This window comes from Prionailurus viverrinus, chromosome B3 (genome assembly GCF_022837055.1).
Source record: "Prionailurus viverrinus isolate Anna chromosome B3, UM_Priviv_1.0, whole genome shotgun sequence".
Classification (NCBI taxonomy): Eukaryota; Metazoa; Chordata; class Mammalia; order Carnivora; family Felidae; genus Prionailurus; species Prionailurus viverrinus.
Genome location: NC_062566.1, coordinates 55103014 through 55130392, shown reverse-complemented (window position 1 = coordinate 55130392; position 27379 = coordinate 55103014). Strand labels below are relative to the sequence as shown.

The 27379-nt window shown below is 43.5% G+C and overlaps 4 protein-coding genes across 6 annotated transcripts; 2 read left to right on the top strand and 2 right to left on the bottom strand.

The window, feature by feature from the left end:
* Window positions 1–13: 13 nt before the first annotated feature.
* SERF2 (small EDRK-rich factor 2) lies at window positions 14–1804 on the top strand. 2 transcript variants are annotated; one of them, XM_047861694.1, is made up of 3 exons: window positions 14–125; window positions 741–849; window positions 1444–1804. In XM_047861694.1, exons 1-3 carry the CDS (start codon window positions 119–121, stop codon window positions 1727–1729), a joined length of 402 nt encoding a protein of 133 aa, XP_047717650.1. In that variant the 5' UTR covers window positions 14–118; the 3' UTR covers window positions 1730–1804. The 2 variants fall into 2 exon arrangements, with proteins under 2 accessions (XP_047717650.1, XP_047717649.1); XM_047861693.1 differs by having other exon boundaries at window positions 15–125; window positions 1467–1804.
* A 939-nt stretch (window positions 1805–2743) lies between these two features.
* SERINC4 (serine incorporator 4) lies at window positions 2744–7237 on the bottom strand. Its single transcript, XM_047861695.1, has 12 exons — window positions 7124–7237; window positions 6463–6639; window positions 6118–6296; window positions 5572–5651; window positions 5348–5441; window positions 4880–5091; window positions 4605–4700; window positions 4380–4506; window positions 3908–3980; window positions 3423–3471; window positions 3123–3276; window positions 2744–2939 (listed from the first exon to the last, which is right to left on the bottom strand). Exons 1-12 carry the CDS (start codon window positions 7235–7237, stop codon window positions 2744–2746), a joined length of 1551 nt encoding a protein of 516 aa, XP_047717651.1.
* A 118-nt stretch (window positions 7238–7355) lies between these two features.
* Window positions 7356–9182, top strand: HYPK (huntingtin interacting protein K). 2 transcript variants are annotated; one of them, XM_047861691.1, is made up of 4 exons: window positions 7356–8010; window positions 8333–8388; window positions 8654–8721; window positions 8968–9182. In XM_047861691.1, exons 1-4 carry the CDS (start codon window positions 7849–7851, stop codon window positions 9165–9167), a joined length of 486 nt encoding a protein of 161 aa, XP_047717647.1. In that variant the 5' UTR covers window positions 7356–7848; the 3' UTR covers window positions 9168–9182. The 2 variants fall into 2 exon arrangements, with proteins under 2 accessions (XP_047717647.1, XP_047717648.1); XM_047861692.1 differs by lacking the exon at window positions 8654–8721 and adding an exon at window positions 8765–8816 and having other exon boundaries at window positions 7568–8010; window positions 8968–9133.
* A 1718-nt stretch (window positions 9183–10900) lies between these two features.
* On the bottom strand, window positions 10901–27296 carry MFAP1 (microfibril associated protein 1). Its single transcript, XM_047861690.1, has 9 exons — window positions 27063–27296; window positions 21144–21363; window positions 18790–18919; window positions 17824–18011; window positions 17229–17337; window positions 16966–17126; window positions 15505–15664; window positions 11676–11765; window positions 10901–11577 (listed from the first exon to the last, which is right to left on the bottom strand). Exons 1-9 carry the CDS (start codon window positions 27139–27141, stop codon window positions 11395–11397), a joined length of 1320 nt encoding a protein of 439 aa, XP_047717646.1. The 5' UTR covers window positions 27142–27296; the 3' UTR covers window positions 10901–11394.
* Between the last annotated feature and the right edge of the window lie 83 nt (window positions 27297–27379).

Below are 27379 nucleotides of genomic sequence, written 5' to 3'. Positions count from 1 at the left end.
CTCGAAGGGGCGGGGAGGAAAGGACGACTTCGTTACGCTTGGAGAAGGGGGCGGGGCCTGCAACGTCGGACAGAACGAGGGGACGCAAAGGAGGCAGGCCGGAGCCGCTGCCGTCGCCATGACCCGTGAGCACCGAGGCCCTCTCTCTCTCTCGCCCCTTTCTCCCCGTCCACCCTAAACACTACTGCCGAATCTTGGCATTGACCTCCTCTTGGCTTCCCCAGCGAGGTCTTCTTCTGGCAGGGCTCTTTTGCGACCCTCACACGGAGCCCGGAAATCGGCCTTTTGCCCACCGCCACTTCTTGAGAACCCCCTCCCCCTCCTCTCGCCCCAGTCAAGCAGAGGCCTTCCGCGACCTCCCGTGGTGTGGGGAAAAGCCCTGCGCCCCTGTGATAGGCCCAGAGCCCCCCCAGATTGCAGCCCATCCCCCACAGAGATCCAAACTGTCCACACACTAGCAGCCTGGACCCCGGTGCCGCCCGAAACTCGAAACACGCCTTGAGCGGACTCCTCGGAGCCGTCCTTCCACCTCCCGATTTGACCTGCCCCGTGGCACCTTGCCACCAGTGCCCCCCCCCCCCCATTCCCCGCCCCACTTAGCAGCCTAGGCCCCGAAATGGGTCGGTGTCGGGGCTGGGGAATGAGGGTGGGACCCTGCTGGTGTCCTGGTGAGGGAAGAGGGTCGCCGGTGTGTGGCCATAAAGGCCCCCCGCGTCTCACCTTTTACCTTCTTTCTTTAGGCGGTAACCAGCGCGAGCTCGCCCGCCAGAAGAATATGAAAAAGCAGAGCGACTCGGTTAAGGGAAAGCGCCGAGATGACGGGCTTTCTGCTGCCGCCCGCAAGCAGAGGTAGCCCCAGGGAGGGGAGGGGAGGGAACGGGTGAGACCTGGGCTAGACCAAGGGTTGTACCAGGAAAGAGAGCTACCTCAGGGCTTACATCTGAACTAGTGAGGGGCAGAGTGCATTGCTTCCTCTAGGGTTTTATTTCCTCCCCACCCTCCAAATTGTTAGCACAGCCTGACAGGAAGGGACTGGGGCGGGTGCCTGCCCTCGGTTGATGTCTGAGTGCCCCCCAGTCTGACCTTAAGGGCAAGGGCAGGGAGCTTCACATTTCAAATGCGGTAGTGGTTATGACAGCACGGTACTTATGGCCCTCTTTGGTGTTGAGTTTCTCCTCCCTTCTCCCAACCTTCTCACTGGTGTTGCTGGGTGTGGTACTCAGCAAAGAATAGCTTTGGGCCTGTGTGGCCAGACTTCTGACCCCTTAGGCAACAGCCAGATAGAGACTGATTGCCTTTTAAGCCTCAGCTCTCTTCCTCTTGTTCTCCTAGGGTGGGAATACAGCAGGCACACGCTGAATTTTGTCCCATCCACTTCCATCTTATCCTTTGTGCCCTTCATCCCCCTGCATCTTGTCCTTTTTGCCCTCTGGTACCTCCCAGTGCCCCATCATCTCTACCCCTAGGGACTCGGAGATCATGCAGCAGAAGCAGAAAAAGGCAAACGAGAAGAAGGAGGAACCCAAGTAGCTTTGTGGCTTCGTGTCCAACCCTCTTGCCCTTCGCCTGTGTGCCTGGAGCCAGTCCCACCACGCTCGCGTTTTCTCCTGTAGTGCTCACAGGTCCCAGCACCGATGGCATTCCCTTTGCCCTGAGTCTGCAGCGGGTCCCTTTTGTGCTTCCTTCCCCTCAGGTAGCCTCTCTCCCCCTGGGCCACTCCTGGGGGTGAGGGGGTTACCCCTTCCCAGTGTTTTTTATTCCTGTGGGGCTCACCCCAAAGTATTAAAAGTAGCTTTGTAATTTCTTGAGCGCCTGGTTTGACTGGGGATTTGGGGGGATGGGGATGGAGGAATGGCTGCCCTTTCCCACCAAAAGGGGAGAGAACTTTAGACTCTAAAAGGTTTTAGATACGTAGACTAAGTGAAATATCACAGAAAAATTCTTTATTATACTACAACAAACAGACAAGTACTCCAGGTATGTGGTAGAGGAATCCTCTAAGAACCGTAGGAACTTCTTTTCTGTGATTTTTGTTCCCACCCAGACCTTGAACACCATCCCAAGGATGGAGTTGAGGGTCTAAGAAGGAAGGAGGCTTCAAGACCTAAGTTTATGCCCCTCTTTCTCATTCTTCCTCATTTTGTTCGCCTGCTTGATAGTTGGCTCCCAAATCCTGCTGCTCTCTAGTATTCACATTCTCTTCTGTTCTGTCATTCTTCAAGGATTGAGGGTGGTTTTTGTCTTCCTGCTTCCTTTGACCTCAAGATCAGGATTAAAACCTAGGGTGGTCTTTGTTCCTTTCTTTCTGTGTTCTGGGCTGCTTATCTCCCTGGGCCCAGGGCTTGCTTATTTTCCTTTTTATCTCCAAGGGCAGAGCCAAGTAAGTCTTCAGTCCTTGGTCTTTCCCTGCCCCCATCTCCATGCTGAGAGCCAGGAAAGGGCTGGTGCCACACTGTCTGCTGGGATCAGCAGTGGTTCCTGAGCTGCTAACTTGGGAGTTAGGTTCTTGAGCTGGGGTAAAGATGTAACAGTAGCTCCAGTGAGTCATATACTCTGCCATGGCATTTAGAGTATGTATGGCCACTTTCTCGTATTCAGACATAGTACTGACTTCAGTCTAAAGGGAGATAACTGCCCATTATGTCCTTGAGGTATCTGCTGCGCTGGACAGTTCCTCAGTCAAAACTAGGAGTACAACCTCAAGGGAACCCCAGTTTGTTAACAGTACCTAGCTGAATATTTGTTATCTTGCAGTACTGATGCGATGGCATTGTCGCCTGAAAGTAGGTGACTGGAGGTCCTGGGTGGGGGACCAACAGAGTGGTGCCAGGAGCAGCCCAAGATAGAGGAGTACACAGGCCCAGCATGAGGCAACCTTGACCCAGAAGGTAGCCCAGCTACCCGTGGTGAAGGTCTTTTCCAGTTCTGCTCCCTCATAGCTGTGGAACCAAAGTCTCTGGTTAGAGAATATGTAGGACCTTAGCTTTTAGACCTGTCCTACCTCCCCACCAAAGATGATGGCAGACCCATGTTTGTTTCCAGAGAACCCTTAGGACTGGCCTTAAGTTGCTCTTCCTAAAATAGCTTTTCAGAAGTATAGCCCAGGCCGACTTCCATCCTACCTGAACCAGTTGGTAAGGGTAACCATGACATAGAGTGATGCAAGGAAGAAGACAAAATGGAAGGCAGAATAGCTGTAGGAGAAATGCTGGGCTTGCACTGGAGGAGCTGGAGAGGTCTCTTGGTCAGTTGGCCTGGTAGCCCCACCCCTCTGCCCTGGAGAGAGGGAAGGGCTGCTGGGAGCAGTGCCACTGAAACACTTCTTCCCTCCTCCCCCAGTTTCTTTTGTGAAGGCGCTCCAGGGCTCTTTGGCACTCTGCAGGAATCTACATTTTCTAATGGACATTCTTATGGACACTCACCTTCCTCTGGTTTCACTGTTTCAGGGCAGCAGAAACAGAGTGAGGGCTTCTGTAAAACAAAAGGCAGCATGTTTTGGAATGACTTTTAAGAAAGAATGTGAGGGTATTAATATAGAAAACTCCCCCTTCTCTGAAAAGATAGGCTGGTATACAAAGTGGAGGCACATCTGGGTTCAAATTCTAGCTCCAGCATATAACTGGCTATGAAAACTTTGGTAAGATGTTTAACCTTTTGTGCCTCAATTTCTCCATTTGTAAAATGGAGCAAATACCTACCTCACAGGGTTGTTGTGAGGATTAAATTAAAAGAGATTATGAATGTAAAGTATCTAGCACAGTGCCTAGCACATTGTGGGTACTCAATAAAAGGTAATAGCAGCTAGAATCTGAGTATTCTGGGTAGAGGCTGGTAGGGTGTGTGTGTGTGTTTGTCTTTGTGTGTGAGGGGGGAAGGGCATTGGGGATATTGAGCTCTCCATCCTCACCTGGAACTCATAGCTGTAAACCTTGATGATCCACAAGGGCCCAAATACCTCAGCCAGGTAGGAAGCCTCATTGCTGAGAAAGAAGAGACAGTTCTCAAGCAGGTCCAGTCAAATAGCAAGAGTTGCCTGAGACTGTATTGCTAGCTCGTCCATGTTGGTAATTCTCAGGAGGGTATTGTATTCCCAGAGCCCGTTCACCATAAAGATTTATAAATCTCGTCATGTGAGGGCCCTAAAAATCTTTGTACGTATTTTTAATTCTCAAGTCATTCTCCCTGCCCCCTTCATCTCATACAGATCATCTGACAAGTGCTATTCTTAGAAACTGTTTCTGTTTATGGGGAACTTTCCTCACTCTTGTCTTGCTTTCAAGTTCAAATAAACCATGATCCCAGACAGTCTCCTGACCATCCTTCTCTGTCCTGGATATCCTCCCTTCTCTCATACCTCTCCCCTTGATACTTTTACGCACCAAGCAAAAAGCACACAAGTATACATGATGCCAGCACTCAGCACTGCCAGCGATGTATATGGTGTTTGCGATTCCATTTTACTCAGGCCAGGCAGGCACAGAGTGTGGTTCTGTCCTTCAAAGATAACTGAGAAGAGCAACAGAAGAAAGGTGGTAAGAACAAAGAACTAAGTATTTGGCAGGAACAAAAGATTTTAGCATGGAGAGTCCAGGTCTGGTCCTTACCACTCTCTGGAGGACGGCTGGACAGTGCAGAGAAGGTAAGGTACATGATATAGCAGCTGATGATAGAGGCCTGTAGAAGGCCAGAACGCGGTTGCTCTGCGGAGAATGGAGATAATTGCTTTAGTTTACAGGGTAGTAATTTCCACTCTGCCCCCATCTACACTATAGCCCCACCCTTTGGAGGAAGTAGACAATTGACTAAGATTAGGGAGGCTAATGAATATTTCTATGCTAAAGGCCTTCCAGATTTGTAATGTTGCAAGGCATGTACCCACTGAGGCGGATGCAGGGAGCGATGGAGAGAAAGGAGAGGAGGCCACAGAAACAGAGGTGTAGACTAAGCAGCATCTTGTTGAGCAGGCAGCCAGCTGGATGTGTGTAGTGGTGGAACAGGAGCACAGTTGCCACACCGGCAATGCTGTAGAATCCCAGGGTGGCCAGCAGTACAGCCAGGAACCAGCGGCAGTCTTGGGCTGCACCTGTCTGCCTAAGGGTAGGATGTGGGCAGTGGTTTGGGGCTCCACTTCTTTTTACCCATTACTATTCCTCCTCTCCTGGAACACTGGTGTCATTACTCATCCTACCTAGCCCACAGAGTCATCACATTTCTGAGCTTTTTGGTAATGCTCAGTGGGAAGTTAATGGGACCACTGACCTGTCATGCCCTTTGCCTAACCCACTGAGGCTAGTAATGTCAGACAACCTTCCCAAGAAGAACCTTTGGGGTTAGAGGTGCTCCTTACCAGTTTTTGTTCCAGGAATGGGCAAAGGCTGTGATAAGCACCAACTGCAGCAGGATGAATGTGAAGCCTCCACAGATGCCAATGTAATGCCAGGCTACAAGTGGGGCACCAGTGGGAAAATGTAGCTGTTCATATCATTACTTCTGGTTTTCTTCCTACCCTCTCTTTCTCTTAGAAAAACTATCAGGTTACTCCTGCTAATTAGGATATGAGATGGAAGGTACCTGGGAAGAGATGCTCATCAGGGATGCAGAAGGCAATAGCACAGAGACCTAGCAGGAACAGCAGTTTGAGGAACCAGAAGCTGGTTAGGAGACAAAACAAGACTCAAGAAAAGGCAAAGGAGAGTGAACAGTGCCTATGGAGGAAGGCAAAGGAGAAACCAAAACTATAGGAAAGAGGAGAGAAGAGACAACTAAGTATAGGAAAGGAGGAAGCAGTCCCATGTGAGAGGGCCTAGAAACTGGTCCATCGCAGCCTATTCCAAATTCTAACTCTTATACCTAAATAATGTCTGGACAATGTTTCACAGTTGATAAAGGGTCTGCCTATAATAACCCCATTGTTATCTCCATTTTAGAAACTAGAAACTCAAGGAGGAAGGGTAAGTATGTGGCTCATGGTCACACAGTAAGTATGGCGGAAGTAGAGACTTAAATCTGTTTTTGGATTTTTCACACTGCTATTACTTCATCTTGAAATTTCCTTTACTCAGCTTATGTCTACTTCCCTCCCCATCCTCACCCCACCCAAAGTGTATATACACAAACCTATTGTGTAGTTGTGCCCGCAGGCTGGTAGGGGAGTGGAGCTGGACTAGCAGCACAGCCTGCAGCAGGTGGAAGGTGGCAGTTCCCGCACAAACTCGGTACACAGCCCCAGAACCACTGAGCACTGGGCAGTGAGAGTGGCCGAACAGATGGGCACACAACCCTGATGGCATCTGGATCTGCAGGGAGAGTCCATGTGAGAAATGTCAGGGCCCGTCATCATACACAGAGAGGTACCTACTTCTCATGGGTGTATACATTGACTTGTCCCCTACCCCCAATCTGAATCTTTTGTCCATGGTTTCTCCCTTTTTCTCATGTTGCAAACTGATCCCTCCCACTTACACCATGTGCCTTCCCCCAGACCCTTTCCACTACTGTCCTTGACAGCAGAAGGCAGCAGACTGCTGAGGCCCCCACATGAAGGAGGATGTAGATCAGGCGGCTACAAGTAGACTCTGTGACAAGGGGCCATCTAGAATGGCAGCAGCAGGTACAGGGAGCAGGCCCACAGCAAGACACCTGAGGGGCAGAGCAGATGTAGGGCAGAAAGGTGGAGATTTGCTGAGGAAAGGCTTACATTAATGTATGCATTAGGTTAACCCAAGAGGCTGAATTCCAAAATTTCCCTTTCCCTTTTCTTCTCTCCTTTTACTCAGGAATTCTCAGAATCGTTTCAAGCTATTTAGGATTGCCTTCCACTGACATCAAGTAGAGCTTTCATCATAAGAGCTGATGCAGGCTTGAGCAGACCTTCCTAAAAGCCTAAGTCACACCTGGCCTCTCACCTTTCTGTAGACCTATAGATCTGGTACTGGGAAGTGGAAGGGATAGGTAGTAGTCTCTGGGCAAAGGGAAAGGCCTCAGAGGGTAAAGGAAGGCCTATCATCTTTATTGGCTCCTGTGGGTTTTCCTCCCCAGCTTCAGCCACTGTTCCCTTCCATTTTTTTCAGATAGTTCTTGCTCTAGGGACCTTCCGAGCCTCTCTTCCAAGGTACGCTCTCACCTGATAGAAGGGAGGATTCACCATGACACTGCTGACTCCAGTGCGTTGTGTCCGGCGAAGGGAGGTGTTAGGGCCTGTGACCGCCTTTGCACCCACCATTCTGGTCCCAGGCATTAGACCCAGGTCCACCAGATGGAAGGTAGATGAGAAAGCAGTTTTCTTTTGTCCTCATAGGGGTGGTCACCCAGTTTAAGGTAGAATGGGGAGGGACATAAGGAAAAGAACACCGACCTCCAGGATGTGGTAAATGCAAATGTCTCTCTGAAGCTACTTCTCTCCCTGGCCTTTGGGCCACTCAGGCTGTTCTCCCCAGATTAGGGAGCAGTTTGCAAATCTGGCCTCTGGTGGATTAGCATTCTTAATTGGTTTAGGATTAGAGCGTATCCATCCTGGTTGGACAGAATTACTTGGGTGGGGCAGGGGGGCGGTGGTGTTGGTGAGGGGGGTAGAATCTAGGTGAAGAGAAGGATGTCTGTCGGGAAGTCCTGGAGTGGTGATGGGCTAGGTGTGGGAGAGGGCCTTGGAGAAAACAATACTAGAACACTGGAAGGAAGTCCTAGAGACGACCTGTTCTCCTGGCTGAAGCTTCTAGAATCCAAAACATTAATGAAGGTGTGGCCCGAAGCCAGCCCCGCCTCGTCCTCTCCGGGCGGAAGTTTCGGGGCAGTTACCGGAAGTCTTCGTGAGGTGGGGCGGGGCCTTTGCGGCAGCACGGTGGGATCAGTATGGCTACCGAGGGGGATGTGGAGCTGGAGTTGGAGACTGAAACCAGCGGCCCAGAGCGGCCTCCGGAGAAGCCACGGAAGCATGACAGCGGTGCGGCGGACTTGGAGCGAGTCACTGACTACGCGGAGGAGAAGGAGATCCAGAGTTCCAATCTGGAGACGGTGAGGTTGGCCGTGAGCGTGTCTGGGTGGGCTGAGAGCGGAGGGGCCTCTTAGGTTGTAACTGTGACCCTCGCTCCCAAGACGGGGAACCATCTAGTTGGCGAGAGAAGGCAAAAGGGAAACCGTCATTAGAGCCCTCCGCTTGCAAAAGGAGCTTGACGAAGATTGGGTTTAAGGTGGACAGAATTGAATTAAACCTAGGCCTTGCTTCCTGATACACTCGTCATCGCGAATGGACCCCCTGACCCGCTTATTACTGGCTTTTTAGATTGTTAGCAATTGTGGGTAGCAGAGCAGTAACCAGATATTTTTCCCCCCATAGGCGATGTCCGTGATTGGAGACAGAAGATCCCGGGAGCAGAAAGCCAAACAGGAGCGGTAAGTTTACGTACGTGCAGCCAGCCCTACCAGTCCGTCTCTTTCCCCCATACAAAAATAAAGGCATCGTTAAGCCTTTATACCTTGTACTGTTCTTCAACTCTGTCACCAGTTCCTGCATATATAAGGTTTACAGCCTTACTCTCGTGTTGGTTGGAAGGAAAGGCCTCCTGACAGTCCCTGCTGCCTCTCCTAGATTCCAGACAGGAGGGGAAGGGCGTGTTAGGTGAGGGAGTGGAAGTCATTTTGTGTTTTCACTCAACAGTGTTTGTCAGAAGTCATTTATTTGGAAGGCACAGCTGGGAATGATCCTTCCTGGGATGGTGAAGACTGGTGAGTTTAGAGAATGAGGATTAATGTACATGAATATTTGCAGGGAGAAGGAACTGGCCAAAGTCACCATTAAGAAGGAAGATCTGGAGCTGATAGTGAGTAGTAATGCTTAACTAGTGTATGGGCAGAGGAGTTTACATTGCGTAATTGGGGTTGTTTACTGAAACAAGTAGAGTCAGCAAGTCTTGGTGGCATTTTAATACTCCAGAAGAGGCTTGGGTAACATCATTGATCCTTTTCCTGCAGATGACAGAGATGGAGATCTCACGAGCAGCAGCAGAACGGAGCTTGAGGGAACACATGGGCAATGTGGTAGAGGCTCTTATTGCCTTAACCAACTGATCTTTGCTTTCTCAGACCCACTCACTGGATTATTTTATTTCAATAAAGACTTATTCTTATTTTGCAATTATCTTGGATCAAGTGCTATATGTATCATACTGTAATTTATTGTAGCAAATTTACATGTTGGAATATAACTGAATTTAAGCAACTCTCCTCATTCCCCCAGGATTTCATGAAATTATATGAAGGATCAGTATAGAAAAATACCTCATGACCTCATGTTCACATGCAGATGCTAGGTGGCAGGCCAAACTCAACTCATCTAACTAGCTAAACAGTATTCAAGGTATATTTGGAGTCTCAGCAAAATTGCTGAAGCCCGTGGCATGGTCTCTACGGTGGTTTACGAATAACTCAAAGAGCAGTACTTGCTAAGGAGCCACTGTATATAGATGTAAGCCACTAGTCTTGTTCATAAGCCACTGAATTAAGAAAAATACTGAGGTAGAAACATGGTAAGTGCAATAGAAGATATCAAAGCTTAGATCTTATACAGAATTAATTTATGAAAGACTTTATGAAGTTATTATTTGAATTCTGAGCCACTGTTAACACTACCTTACATTCCATTTTCTATCCTGGAGCGAAGACCATTTCACTTGCTGAGCTGCTTCAACTGTAAAATGATACATACCTGATAGAGTTTAAAATTTTTTTTAAATGTTTATTCACTTTTGAAAACATGAGCTGGGGAGAGGCAGATAGAAAGGAGAATACAGATTCCAAAGCAGGCTCCAGGCTTGAGCTGTGAGCAGAGCCTGACACAGGGCTCAAACTCACAAACTGTGAGATCATGACCTGAGCCGAAGTCAGCCACTTTACCGACCGAGCCACCCAGGCGCCCCTGAATAGATTTAGAACCTATGAGTTGGTGAATATAAAAAGCTTAGTGTCTGCCTCAGAGTAGACACTCAAATAGCTATAAACATGTTCTTAAAAGAATGTCAATGTCTTGTGGTGCCTTGGGGTACCTGGTTGCTGATTCTTGATTTTGCTTCAGGTCATGATCTCATGGTTTGTGAGATTGAGCCCCATCGGCTTCACGCACACAGCAAAGAGCCTGCTTGGGATTCTTTCTCTCCTCTTCTCCCTCTCCTCTGCTCATGTGTGTGCACGGGGGCGCACTCTCTCAAAATAAACTTTCAATGGCTATTCTCATTTTGGGTCTAGGGTAACTCTTAGGTTGTATCCCTCTCTGGCACCCACACAAGTGACCTATACTCATCTTTATGGGTTTATTACCTCATAGTAATTTATACTCTTTATTTTTATTTTAGGACATTTAGAAATTTGAGTGTTTCTCCCAGTGGGGCATTTTAAAAGATTGTAAAAAGACGTTGGCCTTCTCATTTTTTTATGTAATTGAGAAATAGCCTTCCCACTGATTAAATGTCATTCCTTACAACTCCTGACTCCTAGTGCTCTGCCATGTGCAGGGTGGTTATGTAGTAAATATTAAGTGGAAAATCACTGAAATTAAGTGTAGCATGATGTCATTACATTGCAACTGGGAGAGCACTGTGCCATCCTTGATATAGAAGCTGGGCATGGAGAAGATACTGGTAAGTACTTAGCTTCCTCATTTCATGCGTCAACTTTTGTTCTAAATACAGCTGTAGTTTAGAGAGCAAGGAGAACCATACATATTTCTGCTCATGGAGTAAATCTGGGTGCCACTTAGAATATAGCCTATCTAGCATCTGAGTTTGTTTCTGAGAGCAAAGGTGATGATCAAAACGTAAAACACTCAGCCCAACAATTCTCTGCTTTTATTTTACTTAATAGGTAGATTCTTGTTAGCCTGCACATTTTATTTCCAGTATCATAAAAAACCTTCGTGTATGATTCTTTTATTTCTTGACACACACACATAAATGGATCAAAAAATATGTTCACTTAGAAAAACTGACTCCAACCAAAAACTCAAAACAGCTATCTGTGAGATTAGATTTCCTATAAGGTAGCATTGTCAACTTACATGCCCATGTTTCTAACCCAAGCTAAGAGGCTGGAAAAAGAAACCTGGAATAGTCCCAAGTGAATTTGGGAAGGAAGGCAGAGATGTGATGAAACCTAAGATTTCTCAGAAATGGTTTTAAGTGGGGAGCCTCTAATCCTACCTGGATAGTGCTTTTCTGTGGGTTTCTCAGCATGAGTCCAAACCTCACAAAGCACCTTCAAAGACTGGGTTACCTAGTGTCACAAGTATGGCAGTATGTCCAATAGGCTGGATATAGGGGCCATGTAAATAACAGTAACATCAAATCAAGGACCAGATGCTAAGATGTCCCCTTGTGTTCCACAGCCGGAAGAATAAATAGTTGAACTCTAAGTAGTTTTCCGCTTCTTGGCAGATGGCCGTTCAAATACATCTCGTACCCCAGCTGCCTTTTGTTTAAAGAACTTTGTGTTCTGGGCACTCTCTTGGCCCCATGCTGAGTCAAAAGAGGTGGTGTCCTGATCCACAAGGTGGGTGTATTTGGTGCGACCAGAGCGCCCGAAGTTCTTGACCTGAAAGAAGGATAGATGATGACTTATACCACCAAATATCATGTCCCAGCCCTCAATACATTACTTCTCTCTTGCTTGTTCTTAAGGTACCCCATTACCTGCATGACTTTGGGAAGAATGGTTTTGTTGAAATGATCCTCCAGAGTAGGTGCACTGAAATCTCTCTTGTATACTTCTTCATCCTCATCCTGTAGAAAAGAATCTTATTAATCTTGTGGTTATTTCCCATATATTCAAATCACAAATTTATTAAGCCACAAGGGATACAAAGAAGGTACTGAACCTATTCTTCAAGAGCTTACATCTAGTTGAGATGATACTTCTTTTTCCCTTTGTGTTGTCTTTTTCTTTCCTAAATGTAAACATTTCCTGAAGGTTGGCTATATTCTCTGAACTCAATATGTTCATTCAGTCATAACTCCGACTCTGTAGAAGCCTCTACAGGCTCCTAATGTCTGCTCCTGAATTTTCTGCTGCCCATTATATATCTTACCTTGGATATTCAGATGGGACTTCAGACTCACATCTAAAGTGAAATTCATTTCCCTAACCTTTCCAAACCAATCTCTTTCTAGCTTCTTCCATTAGTAGGAACAACATTTTCTTAATTACCCAAATTAAAAATTTGAGTAATCTTTGTGCACAATGAGTTGCCAATTTTTTTTTTTTTAATTTGAATCCAAGTTAGTTAACATATAATGTAATAATGATTTCAGGAGTAGATTTTAGTGATTCATTACTTACATATAACATCCAGCACTCATCCCAGCAAATGCCCTCCTTAATGCCCATCACCCATTTTTTAGAGAGAGTGAGCAAGAGAGTGGGGGGAGGCAGGGACAGAGAGAGGGAGAGAGAATCTCAAGTGGGCTCCACGCTCAGCACGGAACCCAATGTGGGACTCCCATCTCATGACCCTGAAATCAGTCAGACACTCACCTGACTGAGCCACCCAGGTGCCCCACCACTTCCTATAAGTTCCCATTATCTGGGGTATAGTGTTTTCTTGGAATCAATCTTACACACTGCGACTAGATTTTTTCCTAAAACACTCTCATACATTTGCCACAGTCACAAACTTTCAGTGGTTCTCTGTTTTGTTAAATATGCACAACTCTATAATAGTCAAGGCCAAATACTATATAGCTTTAATCTACCTCTCCTTGCAACTTCCCTTTATAGATGATACTTTTTGCCTCCCCTCCTAGTCCATTCACCTGGAATGTCTTCCTACTATACAAGTCAGAAAGTTTACACATCTTAAATGTCACCTCCTTTACTCTTTTCCATCTACAAAATAAAACCTCTCCCTCTTCAGAAGTCCCACAGTATTTTCGCTTGTCCTTTTGTTATAGTACAGTATATATTTGCCTTAGCCCCATTTTTAGGTTGTAAGCCATCTGAGGGGCACGAATTACATATCCTCTAGCAGTGTTAAACAGTAGTGCTCTTAAGGTGCCTGGCTGGCTCAGTTCTTATCTCAGGGTCGTGAGTTCAAGCCCTATGTTGGGCATGAAGTCTACCTCAAAACAAAACAAAAAAAACCAGTAGTGCCCTTTACATAGTAAATGCTCAAAAGGTTATTTAATTAACTATAAAATAACTATAGAGAATAGTTTCACATCAATCTGTTAGTTAAAACCATTATGTTATGATACAAATTACAAACGTGCTGAAGGAATTAAAACAGCACCATCTTGGTTAAGGACAACTTTGTGTAAGAGTGGAGTCCTTTAACCATACACACTTTTGGAGTATTCTTTTCTCTTCAGCTATAAGGCTTTAAAGATAAGACAGACAGTTTTTGTGAGCTCTACTTTTCTCCTTGTTAGGGTGGAGAGTCTCTCAATCTCAGAAGATTTTTTTTTTTTAAATTTTTTTTTTTTTCCCAACGTTTATTTATTTTTGGGACAGAGAGAGACAGAGCATGAACGGGGAGGGGCAGAGAGAGAGGGAGACACAGAATCGGAAACAGGCTCCAGGCTCTGAGCCATCAGCCCAGAGCCTGATGCGGGGCTCGAACTCACGGACTGCGAGATCGTGACCTGGCTGAAGTCGGACGCTTAACCGACTGGGCCACCCAGGCGCCCCTCTCAGAAGATATTTTAACTTCATTCTCCTCACTCTCCTTATCCAGATAAGAAGAGTTTATTGAATATGTGAACCAAAAGACTTTCATGTAACCCTTTCCTTATGTATCTTAGTCAGCAATGCTTCATAATTTTGTTTAGCAAGTATTAACATATTATATGAATAGCATCATCGTAAAAATGGTTAGCATTCATACTCTGTAAAATTCTGCATATTAAGAGCTCCACAGTAGTGTCCTACATACAATATATTATAATGGCTCCAAATTATATTGTGTCAGCCAGAGCACTCTGTTCCTGGGGCCTGCCAGCACTCTGTTCACGGGGCCCCCGCTCCCGTGCCAGAGCTGAGATGAGGCTCCACTTCACACCAAGTACCAGGAGAACAGGCTCTTCCAAAACAGCCTTAGAGAAATTCATAATTTCCATAGACTCCAATCTAGAAATTTACATGGGCGGGGCACCCTGGAAGGCTCAGTTGGTTAAGTGTCTGACTCTTGATTTCAGCTCAGGTCATGATTTCACGGTCATGAGTTCAGGCCCTGCATTGGGCTCTGCACTGACTGTGGAGCCTGCTTGGGATTCTCTCTGCCCCTCCCATGCTTGCTTGTCCTCTCTCTCCCAAAAAATAAATAAAAAAATAAAACTTAAAAAAACCCCACAAAAACAACTACATGGGCTGGAAAACTATACAATAAGCAAACATTTCCTGCTGAATAGACTGAAACTGATTTTGGAGGGGAATAAGGAACCCTCCACTGAAGTTTGAAAATTTTATTGGTTGTCTACAGTGAAAGGCAGGGATTTAGCTATAATGGAGGATATTTAGGGTTTGATATACAGCATTTGAAAAAACTACTTTAAAAAAAAATTTTTTTTAATGTTTATTTTTGAGAGAGAGAGAGAGAGAGAGAGAGAGAGAGAGGGAGGCAGGGGGGAGGAGCAGAGAGAGAGAGAAAGGCAGATACAGAATTCGAAGCAGGCTCCAGGCTCTGAGCTGTCAGCACAGAGCCTGATGCAGGGCTCGAACGCACGAACTGTGAGATCATGACCTGAGCCTAAGTTAGATGCTTAACCAACTGAACCACCCAGGCACCCCTGAAAAAGCTTTTTGATACAAACTCCTTTATCGTCAGGAAATAATTTAACAAACCACATGGTATTATGTTAATAAATGCAATCAGTTCTCCCATTCTCTTTTTCTGACATGTCTCCATTAAGGAATTATCACTGGTATAATCTAAATAATTTGGAAGAAGTCTTCATCACTTCATAGGATTAAGAGACTCTATTATTGGCCTTAGTCTTTATATGAAGAACAAAATCTTGTTGATATACATAATGGTTGGTTAACCATTTTTTGGTTAGTTAGGTTTAAGTCATTTCCTGTCAGCTCAGAATGAAGTGAATTAAATTTTTGCATCCAAATATGAGTTAATGTAAAGCTATTTGCAGGGCCTGATTTTTGCATAAGCAAAATTTCTCACTTGGCTATGAACAGTGATATCTAATTGGTTGTGGGAATCTAAACAGTCTAGGATATATCTATTTAGATCACTATCTTGGTATTTCAGTTCCTCAATTCTTCTATTACATCATTTCCTCCTGAGAGCGGGAGCCAAAAGAGAATAGTTGCTGCTACTTCTAAAATCCTGCTGCCAAATCGTTTTTTCTATCGGGTTTATATTCTTCAGACGCAAAAAGTAACTGAGAAAATTGACCATTGGCAAGTGAAAGTAACATCCCAAGACAGTTTATTCTTGGAGGGGAAAAAAGAACTCGCAGGTTTGGAGTTATTTCTACAGACCAACCTTCCCATTCCCTTTTCATTTCTTACCATGAAGAAGGCACCCCGGTGATAATACTTCTGTAAGAACTTATATTTGCCCTTCACAGCTTTGTTGGTAATAACTTTGCCATTTGCCCGAAGCTCAGCTCGCCTCTCTTCCTCAGTCAGGTTTCGCATTCGTTCAATTTCTGCTTTCTCCTTCTCAAGACTGTGAAGAAAACAAAACTGTCAGTACCATTCCAGTTTCAGAAAGACTCAATTATCTGAACATAACGCAGTCTCATCTCCTTTCAAGCACTATTTACTTTCTTCAATTCTAGTCATTGCCTGTTAGGAATTCAGATCAGGAGACCAAGATATAAAAAGTTGATGTAGTCTTCATTATTGCAAACTTCCAAAAGTTGATTCTAACCTTTAAAGGTTCAGGCATACTATTACTGCTTGATTTTGCAAAGTTATTAATTTCCCCCCCCTAAAAAGCCTACTTGGCTTAAAAAAAATCCAAATTTAACTTGTGTTAAGATTTTACTGGTATTTCTTTAGTAGTCCTATATATACTTACATGTCACAAACCAAGGGTTAACCATCATTAAGTAGATTGCTATGAAATAAACCTTTTTGGGAGAAGGGGTCAAAGATCCCCTCCCTCCAGAAAAATACAAATGTACACATAATGTTGTATACAATTTTAAAGGGTACATGGATCCCTTGAAATCCAGGATAAAAATCTTACAAACTACAGGCTGAGGACAGAGTTTTCTAGTGATGGTTTCCCTTTGCAATCTGGGATTACTCTCATTCCTAGTAATGTTTAAGAATGGGTGATCCAGCTCAGAAATGATTCTACTCTAACAACAGGGACTGTGGTAGATTACTTAAATGCCACAAATTCTTCCCCTCACCGTTATGCATGCCCCTTTGCAGAAATGACATGCGTGCCTCAAAGAGGTCAGTTTCCCCCTTTACTCTCTTGGAATACTGCCATGAGACTGTTACATAAGGAAGCCAATCTAGCCCACTGAAGAAGTAAGGCATTCTAGCTGGTAGTCAGGATTAACTAATGGACACGTGAATGAAGCCATTTTGGACTTTCTAGCCCAGTAAGTCCTCTAGCTGGATACAGCTGTGTAAGAGAGACCAGGTGAAACCAGCAGAGGAACTCTTTAGCCAACCTCCAAAACTGTGAGGAATAATCAATTGTTTCAAGTCACCAAATTTTGGGTTGGGTTTTTATAAATGATAAACTTGTGTGTGTCTACTATGAAACTACAGGTAGTATTGGCTGGCACTCTATCATAGAGAAACACCAAGAAAAGTGTTTCTTTTCCCTGATTTTATTGTAATAAGCCACTTTCTAATTATGGGAAACTCATCCAGTTGCAGGAACCCTAAAGAAAGTTATTTAGTTATTTAGAATGGAACTCACAGTAGGTGTTGAGTCTTACAGCTACCCTACTAGGAATCTGTCCCATTAGCGGTATCAAACTCTATGCCCATCTTATTACTCACGCTTCTCGATCTTCTCTGTCCCTCTTGATTCTCTTTAGCTCCCGAACTTTCCATGCCTCATATTCTTCCTCATCATTTTCATCATCAGTATTGAGAGCATCTAGGGCAGCCAGGGACCGCTTGTTCTCCTCCAGTTCTTTCTTGGTCTCCTCTTCTACAATCTGGGTAAGGAGAACGATTTAACTGCTGGACTTCCTTGTTTTCCTCAGACAAACCTAAGCATACTCCTCCTTGTGTGCAATCCTCACAGCCACTCCCAGTACCTTGAGTGTGTACTTGCGCCTCTCCTCAGCCATGCGTTTTGCTTCCTGCTCCAGCTCCTTTTGTTTCAATGCTTCAGCCTCACGTTCTTGAACTGTTACTCTGTCCTTCCTGCAGCACAGAGGTCCTGTTAATTGCCCAAAGCCCTTAGCGTGGAGCTCTTTGTCCTCAAACTCAAGTCCCATCCAAATCAGAAAAAGCCCAACAATCACTGGCTCTATTATTTGCAACGAGCCAAAACAGGTAGTCTCCTCAGGTATTTACAGCATCACAATTCCATTCATTTTTGAGAACTGCCTGAATAGTAAGGAACCTGCCAGACTGTAAGTAGTAGGATTTCTCGCCATTAGGAAAGGAACAGGAATTTACTCTTCAAGTTTAATTTTGTGCTCTTTAACTGGAAAGAGAGATGTGAAAATCAACTCGGGCTCTCTGCTACCTCCAAGATATTCCTCAGCAAACATTCTGCACAGGTAGGGAATTGGGTAGAAGACTTTTGCTTGGTGCTTACATTTCAGAAAAGCATGAGGTAGAAAAGAGGCTTCTATCCTTAGACCTGGAAAGTAGTAGCTCAGGCCTGGTTTGTGAGATACTTACTTTCGAATGAAGACAGGCTTAAGGCGAGGCTCCATCTCATCTTCACTGTCTGTGTACTCTTCATACTCAGATTCTGATTCTGACTCCTCCCCAGAACGTCCCTCATCTTCCACCTCCATGACTTCCATCTCTTCATTTTTTCTCTCCTGTGCTCGCTGACGCATCATGCCACGGCGCCGCTCTATTTCCTATCAAGTTGTATGTCCGAGTCAGTCAGCCCAATGACCTGTGCTCTAAGGCAGCTTTTTATTTTTCCCTCATCAACCTTAACAAATTCTTTTTTTTTTTTTTTAATTTTTCTTTTTTTTCAACGTTTATTTATTTTTGGGACAGAGAGAGACAGAGCATGAACGGGGGAGGGGCAGAGAGAGAGGGAGACACAGAATCGGAAACAGGCTCCAGGCTCTGAGCCATCAGCCCAGAGCCCGATGCGGGGCTCGAACTCCCGGACCGCGAGATCGTGACCTGGCTGAAGTCGGACGCTTAACCGACTGCGCCACCCAGGTGCCCCAACAAATTCTGATACTAGTAAATACAACATAGCACCATTTTCTTTGTGTGTGCGTGTGTGTGAGAGAGAGGGTACAAGTGAGTGAGAGGCAGAGAGAGAAAGAGAGGGAAAGAGAGAGAATCCCACGAGAAGCAGAGAAAGAAAGAGAGAGAGAGAGAGAGAGAGAGAGAGAGAGAGAGAGAAGCAGGGTTCACTCAAAGCAGGACTTGAGCTCACCCGGTGTGGGACTTCACAAGCTGTGAGATCATGACCAGAGCCAAAATCAGATGCTTAAAAGACTGAGCCACCCAGGCACCCAGGACTATTTTATTTTCAACTCTATTTCCAACCAATAGGGAACACTGGATCAGAATCCTGCCAAAAGCAGTAAGCTTGTGCCTTTGGGACCTCAACAAAGAATAGGCCCCAACTTTTTCTTGGAACTAGAAAGAATTTTCCATTTTCCTTTTTTATACCTCATCATCAATTTCTTCCTCTTCTTCTTCACTGCTATCTTCTCGTTCCATGCGCCACGCATCTCCTTCTACTTCTGAGTCACTTTCTCCTACCACTTCAGGTTCCACTATTTTCCGATGGCGAGCCAATCTGAAAAACAGCATCTTCAGGTGTAACACCAATATCACAAAAACGAAAGAGCACCAACCACATTCCTTACTCGTAGAGCACCTGGATATGTTTGCTTTTATTGGTACTGAAGTCTTAAATATCATATGGTTTCACTCATGCAGAATTTAAGAAACAACACAAATAAGCAAAGGGAAAAAATAATATACAAAGCAAGAAACAGACTCTTAATTATAGAGAACAATCTGATGGTTACCAAAGGGGAGGAGTTTGGAGGTATGGGGTTAAATAGGTGATGGGGATTAAAGAGTGCACTTGTCATGATGAACATGGAGTGATGTATGGAAGTGCTGAATCACTATATTGTATACCTGAAACTAATGTAACACTGTGTGTTAACTAACTGGAACTAAAATAAGAATTAAGAAAAACAAACAAAAAACAACTTAAGTCTTGAGAGGGGGAAACTGAGGTACAAATAAAAGAAACTAATTTTAAGTGTCAGGAACTAGAGTATACTATGTCAAGTAAAATAAGTCAGTCAGAGAAAGACAAATATCGTATCATTTCATTCATATGTGTAATTTAACTTAAGAAATACAACAGATGAACATAATGGAAGAGAAGGAAAAATAAGAGAGGGAGGCAAACCATAAGAGACTTTTAAATACAGAGAACAAACTGAGGGTTGCTGGAGGGGTGTTGGGTGGGGGGATGGGCTAAATGGGTGATGAGCATTAAGGAGGGCACTTGTTGGGATGAGCACTGAGTGTGGTACGTAAGTGATAAATCAGTGAATTCTACTCCTGAAACCAATACTACACTATATGTTAACTAACTTGAATTTAAACAAAAACCAACCAACCAACCATAATTAAACCAATACAGATACAGCATTTGCAATTCAAAGTGCTCAAAAAAACCCCCACAAAAAACCAAAACAAAACAACAAAGGGTCAGAGTAAATAGTCAAGTTGGATTAAAACATTAAATGTAAGCTGAGGCATCATGAGGCACTGTAAAAAACATATGTGCTGGGATTGATTTATAGCTCCAGGTGGTTCGGTTTCAACATTAGATCACACTAGGGTTCTTTTCAGTGACACTGCATCTTTGTGAAACTGGATTTCTGGGGACTCCTGTATTAAAAAGCAACTACTCCAAGAAGATCAATATGGTACAGGATATGAGAGTGACACTGCCATTCTGATTCCAAAGTTGGAGAAGTTGTCAGTGTCCAAAAGGCACACAAACCCCACTAATAAGTGATTATGGTTATGTAAGAATGAAATAAAAAAAAAAACTTGGGGCATGCGTGTGGCTCAGTTAAGCATCCGATTTCAGCTCATGTCATGTTCTCACGGTTTGTGAGTTTGAGCCCCATGTCGGGCTCTGTGCTGACAGCTTGGAGCCTGGAGCCTGCTTTGGATTCTCTGTCTCCCACTCTGCCCCTCTCCCGCTCATGCTCTATCTCTCTCAACAATAAAAAAATAAAGAAAATTGAAACAGTAAAAAAAAAAAAAAAAAAAAAAAAGAATGAAATAAAAATGTTCCTTCTTTTGTGTGTATTGTATTTTGCAAATGGCTTTAAATGTTAAAATGTGAATTTTTAGAAATTATTTGGATCTAACTACTTAATAAACAAAACTGTTTAGGCCTGGGGGCTCTCTGAGAAAATTCCTAAGACAATATGAACTATGAAAGTTTGAGACATCTGGTTTACTTTGTAAGGTAATGTCTCAATTAACTCACAACATACAAAATTCTTCAATGGGAGGCTCCCTTTCCTATATGAGACCATTTATTCATCTGGCCTTTTTTCCTACTTCATCAGTGTCATTACCCCTCATTAGCCTTTAAAACAAGTGAGTGGATTAATTCAATTTCTCAAATTTTAAGACTCCTCTTAACAAACCAACCAGTGGTTTGTGCTTTCTATTTCCTTAGTGAGTTAATTTGGGCCTCTGGACCAGAGGTAACCTCATGTTTACTGGTTGCCACTTGCTGGTTATATACCTTTGGTCATGTTATTTTCCTAACCCCTTTGTGCCTCAGTTTCCTCATTTGTAAACTAGGATAATAGTACATACCTTACAAGGTTATTGGGTAGATTACATTAGGAAATTTACTTGAATAGTGTCTGGCACATAGTAAGTACTGTTCAAGTACTAGCTCTTATTGTTGTTGTTCTTGTTAAGTAACCTGTAGGGGTTTAGGTCCAGGGAAACATAACCCTAATCATTACCTCTCTTCCACATCTTCACTAATACGGTTCTGCAAACGCCGCAGTCGAGGGTCGCTGGATGAATCCTCCTCCTGTTCCTCAGGCTCTGCTTCTTGTTCTTTGGCTTTCTTGATGAACTGAAATTCTTCATCCTCCTCATCTGAGGACTCCATAGGGGCATAGTCTGGCCTCTTACCCGACACATAACGTTTTACCTTCACTTTCTCCATCGAAATCTCACCTGGGTGATAAAGATAATGTATTATGTTTCAGCAGCCTCTTTCCCAATGTCCTTGAACCTCTGCCTTTGCAGGTAGAGCCCTGTATTCCTGGTAAACAAGAGTTGAAGCAGGAGAAGAGAGCCATTATCCAACCATCTATTCATCTAATGGTGTTTTCTTCTTTTTTATTTTTTGTAATATTTGTTTTATTTTTCAGAGAGGGACAGAGCATGAGTGGAGGAGGGGGCAGAGAAAGAGGAAGACCCAGAATCCGAAGCAGACTCCAGGCTCCGAGCTGTCAGCCCAGAGCCTGAGGCTTGAACTCACGAGCTGTGAAATCATGACCTGAGCTGAAGTCGGACGCTTAACCAACTGAGCCACCCAGGTGCCCCATTCTTTTTTTTTTTTTTTTTTTTTTTTTTAATATTTTCTATTTATTTTTGAGAGGGAGAGAGACTATGTGCAAGTGGGGGAGGGGCAGAATGAGAGGGGACAGAGGATTCAAAGTGGGCTCTGTGCTGATATCAGAGAGCCTGATGTGGGGCTCAAACTCAGGAACTGTGAGATCATGACCTGAGCCAAAATCAGACTGAGCCACCCAGGTGCCCTGTAACATATTATTTAAAGTTTATGTATTTTAAGTTACATAATCTTAACAACAGATATTATGCTTAATGATAAATTAGAAGCATTCCTTTAAAAAACAGTGGGCATCCCTACATTGTCCCTATCACACCTTCTAGTCAACATTTTATTATGGTTCTAATTAGGGCAATAAGAAAAAGAGACAAAAGGTAAGGATTGAAAAGGAAAAAAACTCACAATTTGCAGACTATAATAAATTATGTAGAAAATAAAAGATTAACAAACAGGCAAGCTAAAAATGAATTCAGGGAGAATGCTTAATAAATGTTGGATAAAAATAAGGGTACCTGTACATTAGCTACATAAAGTAGAAAATAAAGTTTAAACATATTATTTACAGCGGCGCCTGTGTGGCTTAGTCATTTAAGCGTCTGACTCTTAATTTTGGCTCAGGTCATATCTCAGTTTGTGAAATTGAGCCTCAAGTCAGGCTCTGTGTTGACAGCATGGAGTCTGCTTGGGATTCTCTCTCTCCTTCTGCCTCTACCCACTTGTGTGCACACTCACGTGCTCGCTCTCTCTCAAAGTAAATAAATAAACTTAAAATAAATACTATTTACAATAGTAACTAATCTATAAGATACCAAGGAATAAATTCAACAAATGATCTACAAAGTTTTTTAGAGGAAATATATATCATTACATTGGAAGATCCAAAAGATCTAAATAAGTGAGAAATATATCCTATTCAAGGAAGAGAGAAGATGACAACTGTGCCCAAGTTAATCAATAAATGCACGAACTGTAATTTTAATTTTTTTTTATCTTTATTTTTGAGAGAGAGAGAGAGAGAGAGAGAGAGAGACAGACAGAGTGTGAGCAGGGGAGGAGCAGAGAGAGAGGGAGACACAGAATCCGAATCAGGCTCCAGGCCCTGAGCTGTCAGCACAGAGCCCGACATGGGGCTCGAACTCACGAACCATGAGATCATGACCTGAGCCCAAGTCGGACGCTCAACTGATTGAGCCACCCAGGCGCCCCTGCGTGACCTGTAATTTTAAGGCAATTCCATTCAGTTGTCCTCAGGTTGATTCTAAAATTGCATGGAAAAATAGGAGGTCAAAAAGAACCAAGGGAATCCTGAAGAACAAGGTGAGGCCAAACACCTTAACATACCTCACCAAAGAAGATACACAGATGGCAAATAAGCATATTTGCTTCAAATCATATGTCATCAGGGGAATGCAAATAAAACAATGAGATACCACTGCACATGTATTAGAATAACCAAACTACAGAGCTCTGATAACACCAAAGGCTGGTGAGGATGTAGAACAAGAATGCTCATTCATTCTTGGTGGGAATGCAAAATGGCACAGCCACTTTGGTGGTTTCTTATAAAACTAAGCATACTCTTACCATATGCCGCAGCAACTGCACTCCTTGGTATTTACCTAAAGGTGTTGAAAACTAATGTTCACACAAAAACTTGCACACTGATATTTATTTAAGCTTTTTCATAATTGTCAAAACTTGGAAGGAACCAAGATGTCCCTCTCTAGGTGAATGAATAAACTATGGTATGTCTACACAATGGAATATTATTCAGTACTAAAAGGAAATGAGCTATCAAGCCATAAGACATGGGAAAACTTACACACATATTACTATATGAAAGAAGCCCATCTGAAAAAGCTACATACTCTATGATTCCAAATACATGACATTCTGGAAAAGGCAAAAGTATGGAGACAGTAAAAAGATCAGTGGTTGCCAAGGGTTGGGCTGGGGGAGGGATGAATAGGCAGGGCACAGAGAATGCTTAGGGCAGTGAAAATACTGTGTACAATACCATAATAATGGATGTAGGTCACTAAATGTTTGTCTAAACCCATAGAAGATACAATGCCAAGAGTAAACCTTAATGTAAACTATGGGTTTTGGTGATTATGCTGTGTCAATGTAGATTCAGCAATTGCAAAAATATATCACTTTGGTAGGGGATGTTGATAATGGAGAAGGCTGTGCCTGTGTGGGGGCAGAGGATATATGGGAAACGTGAACCTAAAACTGATCTAAAAAATAAAGTTTTAATGAAAAAATGGTGAAGTGGGGGAGGGTTTTTGTATCAGATTGCAGGGCTTATTTAAACTTACAGTAATAAAAAAAAAAAACAACTTACAGTAATTGAAACAATATGTCATTGACTCAGAGGATACATAGAGACCAATGGAGCAGATTAGAAAGCAGACAAGCCTACATACAAGAGCTTGGTATATTACAGAAGCGACATTAAAATGCAGTGGAGAATGGATGGGCTCGTCAAACAATGGAGCAGTAGGGACAACTGGTTAACCATAAGATAAACAGTAAAATTATATCTCTGACACCACACACACAAAATTCCAGATGGATTAAGACCCAAGTGTGAAAAACCTATCTTAAACATTTACATCCCTATTGAATAAGCTCTTTAAATTACAGTCTGTCTTGCACAATTGTGTATTCAATCCTATTTAGTATATACAAACACTTAGATGATAGAAATTTTTTTTTTTTTTTTTTTTTTTTTTAAAGAGCATGATGAAATTTTTCAACGTTTATTTATTTTTGGGACAGAGAGAGACAGAGCATGAACGGCGGAGGGGCAGAGAGAGAGGGAGACACAGAATCGGAAACAGGCTCCAGGCTCTGAGCCATCAGCCCAGAGCCCGACGCGGGGCTCGAACTCACGGACCGCGAGATCGTGACCTGGCTGAAGTCGGACGCCCAACCGACTGCGCCACCCACGCGCCCCGATGATAGAAAATATTTTTAGGGGCGTCTGGGTGTCCAACTTTTGATTTCAGCTCAGGCCATGATCTCATGTTCGGTTTGTGGGATCAAGCCCCATGTCAGGCTCTGCAGTGACATCACAGGATTCTCTCTCTCCCCCTCCTCTGCTTGCACTGTCTCTCTCTCTCTCAAAATAAATAATAAAAACATTAAAAAATATATATAACTTGAATATCTATAATTTCAGTACAGGGAAGGATTTCTTACACAATATACAAACATCACAAGCTATAAAAGATAAAGTTGGTAAATATGATAACACTAAAATTAAAAATGCCTATGAAACAGAAAAGTCCAAAATTAAAGTGAAAAGACAAGCCAAAAAAACAAAACAAAATGGGAAACAGATATGACAAACTTGGGATTTAGAAAAACAAACCAAGTAGAAAATAGGTAAATGACAGAAACAAGTAATTCAGAGAAGAGAAAACCTAGAGAACTGATAAATATATGAAGATGCCTTGCCTTGTGAGTAATTAGGGAAATGCAAATTAAAATAATGAGATATCATTTCATACCCATTGGAATGGGCAAAATTAAAAAAAAACCTGATACAATCAAGTGTATTGATGAATATATGGGGAAATACAAACTCTTAATGCTCTTACAACCCACGTGGAGAGCAACTGGAAATGGCCAGTTACGGGGCACCTGGGTGGCTCAGTTGGTTGTGTCCAACTCTTGAAGTCGACTCACGTCGTGATCTCACGGTTTCTGAGTTCGAGCCCCACGTTTCGCTCTGCACGGACAGTGCGGAGCTTGTTTGAGATTTTCTTTCTCCCCATCTCTTTGCCCTTCCCCCTCTCTCAAAATAAATTAATCAACTTAGGAAGAAAATAGCTAGTTATACTGATGATGAACTTCTCGGAGTCTACCCTAGAGAAATTCTTACACAGTGCACTAAAGAGACACGTTTAAGAATGACAACTACAGGGGGTGCCTAGCTGGCTCAGTCAGTGGAGCATGAGACTTCATCTTGGAGTCGTGAGTTTGAGGGCAACGTTGGGTGAGAGATTATTTAAAAAATTAAAATTAAAAAAAAGACAACTACAGCGCTGTTTGTAACAGGAGAAAAAACAACTAACTGCCCCTCAGTAGGGAATAAACTGGCCTAATTACACAATGGAATTCTTAAGTAGTTAAAATGAATTAGATCTGTATTTAGCAAAGCATACTTGTCAAAAGCCACGTTGAATTAAAAAATAAAGACAAGCTGCACAAGGGTAGGTACAGTTTATTTAAAATACAAAAAAGAGGGGTGCCTGGATGGCTCAGTCACTTGAGCTCCTGACTTTGGCTCAGGTCATGATCTCACGGTCCGTGGGTTAAGGCCACGTCGGACTCTGTACTGACAGCTCAGAGCCTGGAGCCTGCTTCTGATTCTGTGTCTCCCACTCTCTGCTCCTCCCCTCCTTGCACTAAGTCTCTCTCTCTCAAAAAAATAAACATTAAAAAAAATTAAAAAAAAAAAGAAAGAGCTGATACTATTTTCCAAAATCCTCCTTGAAAAAATACTCTTTAGTTTAACTCCCCAAACAGATAATAGTGTTCCTTCTTCTATCTGCCCTGGAATCCTATTCATCCTTTAAGGATCAACTTATATGCTACCTCCTTCAAGAAGCTTTCCTTGATTACACCAATTTGAAGAGATTATTCCTTCTCTGCCCTTCCACATCGTTTGGTTTATATCACCTATGTGACAGGAATCACAATTGTGAAAAACTGCACACTGCTTAGAATGTGCCTCTTTTTACATGTCTCGCATCTACAATATGAATTTCTTAATACTGCCTTACACAACTTTGTATTCAATTTAATACAGTCACTGCGTAGGTTGAAAGGAATAAAAAGTGTAATAAGACCTGGTTCCTGTCTCAAGGACGTTATGAGCTTGTGATGCAGTAGAGGGAGACAGACACATAAAATAATGTTAATTATAAAAGCAGCATAAACAGACGGCTATATTTAACAAAAAAGGGGCTGTATCCCGCACGACGCTCTGCAAAAGCAGGCATTCACTATGTATATTAGTATAATTTATACGTGGAGTCCAAGGAAAGAAGGGAGGGATGCTTGCTGTGAGAGCAGAAGACAGGCAATAAGAACAAGATGAGATGAAAGTAGGTTTTTTTTTTCCTTTAAGCAAAGCGATTAGGGGCGAGTTTGATGAGAAAAGTCGAAGAAACACGGGGCAGGGTAATATTAAGGGTTGGTGGGGTTGGGGTGGTCTGTCTAGGTAGGTTTGAAGTATGCTGAGGAAAGAGGTAAGATCCGACTGGAAAACGGCTCAGCACAGTACCTTTCTCATTGCGAACTGGGACGGCCCCAGCCGTAGACTGAATGGGCGGTTGTTTCATGAGGGCGCTTGGGACCGACATGTTGATGGCAGTGGCGGTGACTCCCGAGACTTCAGTGATTCCAAACAGTGAACGGCGACAACGTCAACGAACAGAAAAGCCCACTTCTAGAGGCGCTGGACACGGCTGTGCGACAGATAAAAATGCAACTTACGGCGGAGTTAGAAAAACCGGAAATACGCGACTAGAGGATTGTGGGATTGTGGGCGTCTCCCACTAGAAGGCCGAGTCTGTTATTGCGCATGTTCACAGGTTTCTC

Coding starts and splice junctions, on each gene's coding strand:
- SERF2 (XM_047861694.1), top strand. Junction 850..1,443: donor GCTGCCGCCCGCAAGCAGAG/GTAGCCCCAGGG, acceptor GGTACCTCCCAG/TGCCCCATCATCTCTACCCC.
- SERINC4 (XM_047861695.1), bottom strand. CDS start 7,237: ATGCCTGGGACCAGAATGGTGGGTGCAAAGGCGGTCACAGGCCCTAAC. Junction 5,442..5,571: donor TGATGAGCATCTCTTCCCAG/GTACCTTCCATC, acceptor CCCCACTTGTAG/CCTGGCATTACATTGGCATC. Junction 3,472..3,907: donor TTTACAGCTATGAGTTCCAG/GTGAGGATGGAG, acceptor TTTGTTTTACAG/AAGCCCTCACTCTGTTTCTG.
- HYPK (XM_047861691.1), top strand. CDS start 7,849: ATGGCTACCGAGGGGGATGTGGAGCTGGAGTTGGAGACTGAAACCAGC. Junction 8,389..8,653: donor CAGAAAGCCAAACAGGAGCG/GTAAGTTTACGT, acceptor TTCACTCAACAG/TGTTTGTCAGAAGTCATTTA. Junction 8,722..8,967: donor TCCTGGGATGGTGAAGACTG/GTGAGTTTAGAG, acceptor CTTTTCCTGCAG/ATGACAGAGATGGAGATCTC.
- MFAP1 (XM_047861690.1), bottom strand. CDS start 27,141: ATGTCGGTCCCAAGCGCCCTCATGAAACAACCGCCCATTCAGTCTACG. Junction 21,364..27,062: donor CCCAGTTCGCAATGAGAAAG/GTACTGTGCTGA, acceptor TTTATCACCCAG/GTGAGATTTCGATGGAGAAA. Junction 17,338..17,823: donor AAGCCTGTCTTCATTCGAAA/GTAAGTATCTCA, acceptor TCTGTGCTGCAG/GAAGGACAGAGTAACAGTTC.